General features: G+C 55.4%; 1 protein-coding gene across 3 annotated transcripts; it reads left to right on the top strand.

The window, feature by feature from the left end:
* Positions 1–872: 872 nt before the first annotated feature.
* On the top strand, positions 873–10,046 carry TMEM150C (transmembrane protein 150C). 3 transcript variants are annotated; one of them, XM_084286674.1, is made up of 8 exons: positions 873–901; positions 3,546–3,627; positions 4,621–4,674; positions 4,794–4,826; positions 4,929–4,996; positions 5,760–5,887; positions 7,451–7,628; positions 7,872–10,045. In XM_084286674.1, exons 2-8 carry the CDS (start codon positions 3,548–3,550, stop codon positions 8,078–8,080), a joined length of 750 nt encoding a protein of 249 aa, XP_084142800.1. In that variant the 5' UTR covers positions 873–901; positions 3,546–3,547; the 3' UTR covers positions 8,081–10,045. The 3 variants fall into 3 exon arrangements, with proteins under 3 accessions (XP_084142800.1, XP_084142802.1, XP_084142801.1); XM_084286676.1 differs by lacking the exon at positions 873–901 and adding an exon at positions 2,642–2,730 and having other exon boundaries at positions 7,872–10,046; XM_084286675.1 differs by lacking the exon at positions 873–901 and adding an exon at positions 2,842–3,067.
* Positions 10,047–10,080: the final 34 nt, after the last annotated feature.

Here is a 10,080-nt window from a genome sequence, read left to right as displayed (position 1 = left end):
ATTTTAAAAGCTGGATGAAGGAACAGATGGCTGTGATGAGAGATGATCTGGCTAATGAAACGCGGGTTATCACTGAAACTGAGGAACAGTTGCTCGGGCGCTGTATTTAGCCCGTGTCGCAGCTCTGCGCGCTCCCCGGCCCCTGCCTGCCGCCCCCAGTGCCGAGTGGGCGACGTTTCTCGCCAGGCCCGGCGCCAGCTTCGGCACGGAGCGGAGCAGGACAGGACAACCAGTTGGTACGTCTATTTTCAGAGCACACGCGTTTCCCAGGAAGGAAAACAAACGCCGAGCAATTCCTGTTTCTTCCTTCCCTCTGCTTACCCTGCAGAAACAGACCACCAAAACCATGGCGAGTTCGCCAGGGCTGAATCGCCCCTGAGAGGACTGTGGCAAGAGGGGTTCCCCTCACTTCTTGCCGAGCTGCCAGGACGCATTCCCCCTGTGTAAATCCTGTTTCACACGGAAAGCATCTCCCCTCTGCCGTGGGAAGAAGGTGGACGTGCGGTTTGGTCCCCAGTGGGTTTGGTCCCCAGTGGGAGCACTGATGTGGGTCAGTGTGGACAGGGAACGCCCATACACCGCAAGGCATCGGGAGGAGGAAATATTAATTAACGACAAAGCACAGCTGTAATTTTGAACATTTGTGTGCGTAGGAGCTGGTTGTGGGCTCGCTGCTGGTGCCTTCAGCCCCGCTCCCCACTGGGGTGCTGTGGCTGCCGCCTGAGGGCTGCGGGGCTGCGGCCGCGCCTCATGGCGGGGCCCCGCCTGGCCGGGGCGGGGACGGCACCAGCCCGGCCCCCTCCTTCCCTCCCTGCTTCCCTCCCTGCCTTCTTCCCTGCCTCTTTCCCTGCCTCCCTCCCAGCCTGGGCCGGGGACGGAGCCGCCGCCGCCCTCTCCCCAGGTAGGAGCCCGAGGGGACAGCGCTGAGGGGTCGGGGGGTGCCGGGTGTCCGCCCCTCTGCCCGCCGCGGGCACCGGCGCTCGGCCGGCCCCCAGGCCCCCGCTGCATGGGGTCGGCAGCTCGTGAAATGGGCGAGAAAGTGGCAGGGCTGCTTCCCATCGCGACAGTGTCGCGACAGAGAGCCGCCGCTCTGCCTGGCAGGGGTGCGGGGTGCGGGCGGCCACCGCCTTCATCCCCCTGCTTTTGGCTGCGCCGCCGCTCTCCGAAATGCGCCGTGGCCTGGTGCCGGGGCATGCAGGCATCTGCTGCGGCTTGTCATCATCATCATCATCACCACCATCATCACCACCACCACCATCATCATCATCATCACCATCATCACCATTATCATCATCATCATATCCCTGTGCCACTTGTGGACGGGCCCTCGAAACACACCGGCTCCATAGAGCCAAACCGCGCCGCTGCCGAGGTGGCCGCGTCTGCCTCGTCCTCCATCCGTGGTTGTGGGCACAAGCAGCCTGAGGACGGGCGAGGTGTGTCAGGGGATGCCCAGAGCACGGCTGTGGTGCCAACACGAGGCTGTGGCAGCCCTGGGAGGGAGTCTGTGGCACCACAGGGTCTGTTGGTTGCCGGAGGCTTTCCTTCTCTGCAGGCTTCAAAAAGCAGAAGAGCAGCGGGTGTGTGCGGTTCGCAGACACCTCCCAAATGTGTTTATTTGGGAAAATACAGGCCTACGGAGATGGCTGGAGTGGTGCTTGGATTTGGGGTGCTCGGATTTGGCACCCCTAGGTGGGGTTGGTGCGGGCCAGCCTCGGGAAGGAGGTGAGGTGGTGTGTAGGGTGTGTAGGCATTTCTGCACCCCGATAACGCGGTGGGGAGCTGAGGAGCCGTGTCCAGGTGGTTTTAAACCATCCTCTGTGCATGCGGGAACGGCTGAACTTCTCTGGGCACGTGTGGGACATGAGGATGGAGGGCATCAGAAGGTGTCTGCTCCACCCACTGCCTGCGAGCGCTCCCTTGGTGGGTGCAGCAGAGGGTATGCGTGCCCCTGCCTCGACACGGAGCCTGTCTGGAGGGCTTGGATGGCAGCGACGTCCTCCCCCAGTCGTGGAGCGCAGTCTCCCTGCCACCCAGCCTCCCAGCCCCGTGCCACCTCCCTCTCCCCGCGGCAGACAATGCTGAAGTAGCTCAGGAAGGCTGTGATGCCGTGGGAGGGAGGCACGCTGGCACGTGAGGAGCTGTGGTAACCCGTTAATGAAGACAAGTGCTCTTTCTGGTGTTTGCTTTTATTGCGAACACGAATCCTTTGTACCTTCCTGAGGGGGAAGAGTAACAAGACCTGCTGTCTCCGAGCTGAAAGAGCTGTGTTACCTCGCTGTAGTCCAACCGCCGCAGTAGAAAGCGGATAGCAGCAATTACCTCAGAATAAATGAGGGCTGTGATGGGAGCTAACATCTGCCTGCCTGCTCCCCTGCGGCCAGGACGGGATCGAGGAGCTCAGCTGCACCTACGGGGCACCAGCATTTCGGAACCGTGCTGCCAGGCTGTGGCAGGGACGCTGCCACCTGCCTCAGGATGCCGCTGCGGATTTATGGGCTGCAGGAGAACAAGGCAAGGGCACCGCTCGCAGAGCAGCCGCGGCTGCTGCAGCAGGGGCCGGGGGGAAGCCGCCCTGCCCAGAGCTTTGTGTGTCCTTCAGGGGGGGCGAGGAGCAGAGATGGGGTGGGTGGGGGAACCCAGCCCACCCGCACAGCCGATTCCTTCTGGGCTGCTGCACCGTGACCGGGATCTGTGCGCACGCCGGGGCTGCCTGCCTTTTATACTGACGTACGTAGTGCTTGCGTGGCTTTGTGCTCTCTGCGTGCAGTTCTTCCTGCTCCCGGGCTGGGGGGGAACTCGTCGGATAGCTTTCCTGCCATCTACGTGGTGTGTGGTTTATCCATGCTTGAGGCTCGGGGTGCAGCAAGCCCCCCGGTGCAGCTCTGTGCCCCCAGCAGGCGATGCGCAGGGTGCAGGGAAGGCGGCACCACTGACATGCTGCTGCTGCTGCTGCTCTAGGGGAGGGAAAGCAGGCGCTGGAGCAGGGAGCCTCGTGTCCTTCACTTTCGGTTTGTGTCCCTGGTGCATGGAGGAGCGCTGGCAGAGGACGGCGGAGCACGAGGAGGTATCGGGCTGGGTGTCGGAGGGCACCACGGCGTTCCTGGATCGCGTGTGCTGCAGGGACAGCCCCGTGGTCTCAGATCCTCATCCAGCGGGACCTTGCCTGCGGGATGAGTGCTTCCTCCCAGGCGGTGTGTGCGGCATCTGCCCTGCACAGCACCGACACACCAGGACCTGGTCCCGTTTCTTGTGCCTCCTCCCGGCAGCGCTGTGGTGCCGGTGTTTGTGCTTGGCTGCCGGAGTGACCTTGTGCGAGCTGCCGAAGGAAAACACCTGGAAAACCACCCCGGCTCCATAGGCGCGTCCGAAAGTCTCCCTGCCGCACTCCAGGCTCAACCTAAGGAGGTTGATCTCGGGGTGCTTCAGCACCTGTGGTGCCTTCAGCTGGGTGCTCTTGCTGCTTTCAGCACGGGGGGGGGTGAAGGAGCAGGGTGCCTCTGCCCTCTTCCCTTTGTTTTTACTTTGTGCTTTGTTTCTAGCAGGTATGGACGGGAAGAAATGCAGCGTGTGGATGTTTTTGCCTCTTGTGTTCACCCTGTTTACATCGGCCGGATTATGGATAGTGTAAGTTACCTCTCTGGTTATTTGAGATAGCGAGATAGCCCAGGGCAGCCTGAAGAGCTGCTGCGGTGTGGGCTGCGTCCCAGTAGGAAGTCTTTTGAGGTTTCTTTGTCCTCGAGTTGCTGGGGGGCAGGAAAGACGCGCAGTAGGGGCAGGGGCCAGTGTGTGGAGGAGCACATGTGTTTCTTTGAGGTTTTGTGCTCCCTGAGCCAAGCTCCTGACCTTGCCTTCCTCTTGGCATGTGCTGCTGGGAGCCGCCTGAAAACCAAGAGGCACAAACAGAGCTGTTCCCCTTCCCTTTCCAGTAAATGACTCAGCAGGGCTCTGGGAGGAGCGCTCGGGCCCCACTTTGGGGCGCAGAGTCCAAATGTGGCCCCATATGGATGGCCCATCGGCAGCTTCGTGCTGATGCCTTGCTTTCTCGCCAGCCCTTCTTAACAAAAGGCACGAGGCGTGCGTCCCCCTGAGCTGGGCGCTCCCCGGGCACGCAGGCAGACAAGTGCAGCATCAATCCGGGGGCAGTGTGGGATCAGCAGTGGTGCTCAGCCCGAGGGGGCTGTATCGTAGGTGATGGCTTCAGCCACACGTTGGTGGACGTTGTTTTTCAGCAGCAGGGGCAGCTTAAGCTGCTCGTCTGAGCCCTACTGCTGGTAAAACAGCTTTTGTGTGGGAGCAGAGTGAACGTGATGAATCCAAGGCTTCAGATTAAAAATGAAAACGTTTCCCTGGGTGGTTATCTTTAATCCAGCTCAGTTCAGTGACCCTGATTCTCCACCCGGCCATGCAAAACAGGTGTAGCACAAAGACAGGCACACAGCGGGGCTGCGAAAAGAGAGAGCAAAACTGCCTGCTTAGGCAGAGGGAAGGGTTTGCCTCTGGCAGCTCCTGATTTTGCCTGACCTGGTGCCAGTGTGCTCTGAGGCACTCTCTGGGTGATTGGGGTGGTATTGGGAATAGAAACCAGAATGAGGTTTTCATCTTCTTTGTTTTCGACAGGTACTTTATAGCAGTGGAAGATAACAAAATTATTGCACTAAATGTACCGGAGAGGTAAGAGGTGGCTGTGGGTTTTACTCTCAATTAGTTGTTTCTACATGATAATTAAACGATAAAAGCTAAATGGGAAAGAAAATCTTGAATCTTGGTTCCTGTGCACTTCTGTCTCGTAGGCAGCCTGGTTCCAAAAGACCACCTTACATAAGGTGAGTGCGTGATTTCCTCCCAATTTCTGCTCTGATTAACAGCTGTTATTTGTGCGTCTCTGCCACCCCGGAGTTACAACAACGTGCTTTGTGTTTTCAAAGTATTGCAGGTGACGCTCCTCCTGCGAGCTGCGTGTTTAGCCAAGTCATGAACATGGCAGCATTTCTAGGTAGGAACCACAAGGAGAATGCTTCTTTCTCTCTCAAAATGGGTTGTGAGAAGTCACTGGGACATAAGTAGTATCCGAGATGTATTGTTCTTGGGTAGGCTGATGTGAAATCTTTTAAGCTGTGATTGCTACTGATTAAGCCAGGATTGTTTTGTCTTCTGCTGTAGAAAGACAGCATGAGGCTGGATGCTTTGAGATGTATTGGTTTCTGATTTATCCTCATATTTTTAATTATCTCAGCCTTGAATCAATTGTGACTGTTTTTCACTGTGTGTTGGATTTCTGGTATTTGCTGCACATGTGAGATAATGGCATGGGGATGCTGGGAAGTGCAGAAACTGACTGTGCAAAATATTGCCTGTGCCAGACTCTTCCCCCCCCACCTCTTCCCAAAATCCATCACTGAAACAATCCAAGCTGACTGGCTTTTTCCAGCAGCAGATGTCAGAGTGAAGCATCACGAACAGAAGGAGTACCTGAAATGTACAAACGCTGGCAAAAGATACCTGCATTAGGCCCTTAAAACTGTTTATTACCTACACTTTGACTTATTTTGAAGAAATGATCCCAAACTTAAACGGGCCAATAAGTCATTATTTTAACTTGGAATTGCTGTTCTTTAGTAGCACTTGCACTTATCTTTTCCCTATATGGGACACTTCTTTGGTTTTCCCTGTATGGGACAGATGTTGGTGGCACCTCCTGCTCAGTGCAGGGAGGCCACACCGAGCGAGCCACCTCGCCTCCTCTCTTCCTTCCTCAGCACTTGTCGTCGCTGTCCTGCGCTTCATCCAGCTGAAGCCGAAGGTGCTGAACCCGTGGCTGAACGTCAGCGGCCTGGTGGCACTGTGCTTGGCCTCGTTTGGGATGACCTTACTGGGCAACTTTCAGGTATGGGTCTGCGCCGTGAGCTCCTGCAGGCTGAGAGGATTTGCCCGGCTCCTTGAATTACACATGCCTGGCTGCACCCCAGCCCTCCTGGTACCCGCTCTGCCACCTCTGCCTGCCCCTAAAGGGGCTCCGGCGATGCGTGGAGATGAAGGGACACGATTTTTCATGTATTTCACACATGCTTGACCTGCTGAGAGCTGGTGCAAGGAGCCTCCTGAACCTCCTGAGCCCTGGGGTTTGGTGCAGATGGCCGCGGGTAATCAGACTGAGCTGGAAGTTTGCAGCTGCATCTGTGCTAGCAGATGCACAGCGGCCCGCGCAGAGCTGGCAGGCAGCTTAATGTCCTTCACCCCAAGCTATGTTGGTGAAATCCATCTCCTGCTTCTCCTCAGACTGGCCACAAGAGGGATGTGGCAGAGAAATGCTGCCTGTCCCCCTGGTGTGATGGGGGCCTGGCTGAGGTCCCTGTAATTCCCCATCCGTTCCGCAACACAATCATTACAAACAATCGAGCTGTCAGCTCCACAGCCTGCTCGGTGGGGCATCCACCGGCATCACCAGGCTGTGTCTGTCAGGGCTGCAGTGAAAATCAAGGCGGTACAGCCAGTGGGATGTGTGGGTGTCCCTGTCCTGCCACTGTCCTGATGCCCTGCCTCTTCCCGGGAGGCAGGTACAGGGCCCCAGCTGCCGGGAACTGGGAATGGTCAGGGCTGCAGATTTTCAACTGCCTCTGTAGGAAGGGAGCTGGCTTTCCTGCTGATAGAGGGAAAAATGCCCGTCCTGTGAGGGGTGAGCAGCTGTTTGGGTTGCGGAGCAATTGCTGGAACGTTGTGTCATCCACACAGTTTTCTCTTTTTTGTCTTTGTTTTTGAATGAGGTGTGAGCTCACTTGGTGATTCTGGACCTCTTTCTAACTCCACATCCCAAGCCAAAAACTTATGGGTTTGCTTTTTTTGTGAGAGATCCCCAGGCAGGAGCTGCGAGGCCTTCGTAAGAACCACATCTAGGTGTGAGAAGGACATCTTTATTGTGGGGACTAGGCACAAGGAAACAGTTCCAACATCTTGTTCCTTTTTTCTCCCCCTCAGAGCAAATGCTCGTTCTTGAAGAGTGGATATTTTGAGTCAGTCATGATTATAAATTTTTGGACTAATAATCCACTCCTTGTTAGCTGTGTTCTTTCTTAGATCTTGTGCCAACCCATGAAAGCATATGGTAATGAGATTTTAGTCTGTGTTTTTCCCTGCCTGACTGCAGAGCTGAATGTGGCGTTAAGTCACATTGCTAGAAAATTACAGATGGGATGTTTTGGAGGGAGGTGAAGGCTACAAGCCCCGTGTGGTGCAGGCTGCCTTGGGACAAACAGCTCTATCCTATTTTTGTATCTACCATCATTTGAACCTGCCCTTTCTGGAGGGGAAAAAACAAACAAACAAACAAACACAAACAGGGTAGGGAGGAGAGGTTGGTTCAATCTCCTCTGTCCCACCCCGGCAGCAACCCAGGGTAGCTAGCAGATGGTTCCTGTTTGGTCCAGGCAGTCACTGTTCTGTTTCCTCCCAGCTTTCCAACGATGAGGAGATCCACAACGTGGGTACATCGCTGACCTTTGGCTTTGGGACTCTGGCGTGCTGGATCCAGTCTGCCCTCACCCTCAAGATCAACCTGAAGAACGAGGGACGGAAAGTGGGGATCCCGCGCGTCGCCCTGTCGGCCAGCATCACCCTCTGCGTGGTGCTCTGTATCCTTTGGGCCTGCTCTGTGGCAAGCTGGGTATGGTGGCATCCGACTCTCCTTGTTGGTTTTGCCACCTCTGTTTTACAGGGATGCACTGCTTCTCTGATGGGCTGCTTCTCAGCTGTCAGCCTGGTGGCTCTGATGGTCAACATTTTATTATCTTCCTGTTGGCTTTCTCCCATCCTGGCTGGTATCTCTGCTCCCACAGGCATGTTCCAGGATGTTTTCCTTGACTTGCCTCTTCCAGATTTCATCCTGATGGCTCAGGGCATCCACATGCACGCTGCCAGGATCCAGTGGGGCCTGGTGATGTGCTTCCTGTGCTACTTCGGCACGTTTGCGGTGGAGTTCAGGCACTACAGATTCGAGATCGTTTGCTCCGAGTACCAGGAAAACTTTCTGAGCTTTTCTGAGAGCTTGTCGGAAGCCTCCGAGTACCAGACAGATCAGGTGTAGCCCGTCCTCTGGCAGGGGGGAGGGAGGCAGGCGCGGTCCCATGGTTCGACATGACCTCATTTACACTTGTTTTGATGAGTTTGTTTTCCACGTGCAATCATGATCGTATTGCCAAAGGGCTCGGAGAGTGGCTGCCTCATGAAGAGCCACACAAAAGCAGCTGCCTGCTGGAAAGAGGGTTCTCTCTGAGCCGCAGTGCCAGAGAGCACGAGGTGTTTGATCCGTGCTGCCAGGGACTTTGCCAGCAGCTCTGTCGCGCTCTTGATGCTGAAGATGTTCAAGGCCAGTCCTCGCAATGCCCTTCCGAGGTGGGCACGGCTCCTGCAAAGGAGATGAAGGAAACAAACCTCTCTGGGCACAGGGGCTTCAGATGTGGCTGCACTTTTCATGTCTTACTGCGTTGTTTTCTCGGCTGCTGAGCTGACAGGCGCGACCTGGGAGCGTAAGAACAGTGGCTGTATCTTCTGGACTGGAAATCCAACCCAAAGGGACTGGTGCTGCTGGTGAGCAGGTGGGGCCTTTCCTCCATCCTGGGAAGGAGCTGAGGGCACGGCGGGGCTGGGTGACACCACGCTGCCACCAGGTGTCCTGGCAGCAGGGAGGACTGCGGTGCCCAGGCCCGAGGGCGCTGTGCAAGGTGCGGTGTGTGGACACCACGGTGGGGACCGATGGAAGCAAGGTGCTGAAGTACGATGGGAACGGCTGTATGCTCTGAAGATGACCCAGAAGAGGCTGCTCTTTTAAGTGTTTAGTGTATCCACTACATATCGTGTCATGTTTTAAAAGCTTTTTTTTTTTTTTGGGTTGTTCGCAAAGGGGGAAAAACCTTGTGTTCAAGACTCAGCTTGCCTGCAGTGCAAAGGGAATCACTGCAGGTGGATTTTATGGGGCAGAGGGTGGCTGGTTGTTTGCTTTTTTTCGGTCCTTATGCACTTAGAAGTCAAACTTCAGACACACTTCAGCCCTGCGTGGGATCCAGACCTCTCCACGTGGCCAGTTTTCCTGAGAGGACTTGCTAGGTGCTTGGAGGCAGTGCTGTCCTGGGGGCTGGGGGCCTCAGCCTGAGGATGGCAGGTGCTGGATGGAACCCGCACAACCACGCGTGCCTCTCCCTCCCTGGGGACATGGAGCTAACTGGACCTTTTCTCAGAGCTGAGTCACCGAAAGCAAGAGCAGCTTTGCTGTGCCCTCCAGGTGGAGCTTGAATTCAAAGGCTGAGGGAAATATAACAACAAGAAACTTCCTACAACCAAGATGGTCTGTGGGCAAAGAGAAAGCAGGAACCCAAAGCCTGTATCCGAAAACCCCTGAGCCTGGGAAGGCTGCTGGGTTGGCCAGGCAGGGGATGGATGGGAGATGTTTTCCATTTCCCTCAGTCTCTCCTGTCTGAGCTGACACAGGGCATCTCATCGCCCCTGCAGGAAAAGATGGTGACGAGAGGCGTCTGAAGGTGAGCTCTGACCATCCCATGGCGTTTCGGGCAGAAACGGGAAGGGCATGAGGCCATAGAGTGCTCTGCAGAGGTCAGGGCCCAATCCGGTACAGAGAAATGGCCAAAAAAAACTTGTGTCTAAACCAGCATAAAGGGAAGAGTTCAGCCAGCCCCCTCCTTGATCTTCCTTGGGCCAAAAGCCACGCTCAGGGAGGGAGGCGCTGAGGCTGCGTGTCGTCCCCCGCCACACGGGATGCAGAGGGAGCACAGAGCAGTGCTTTAAGTGTGTTTTACTGTAAATAGTCCACTGTAGGGTTTTTTTCCTATACCAATTACTACTTTCAGTTTATCATTTTATATTTTGTAATAATTTTAACAAGGAAAACATGAGATGATGTTTGTGATTCGTTTTTCCTTTTCCTATATGCAATCCAAGCTGAACTTCAGGTTTTTGGTGATAACTCTGTACATTTCTTACTGTATTTCTAAAAGCACATTTCAGTACGACTCGATGACAAGCGATATACACCGAAACACGACCACTAAATAAAGTGCTTTTATGGAGAAA

Source organism: Netta rufina (genome assembly GCF_964035555.1).
Source record: "Netta rufina genome assembly, chromosome: 4".
Taxonomy (NCBI): Eukaryota; Metazoa; Chordata; class Aves; order Anseriformes; family Anatidae; genus Netta; species Netta rufina.
Note: the sequence above shows the minus strand (reverse complement) of the source record. Positions and strands in the feature narration are given on the sequence as shown.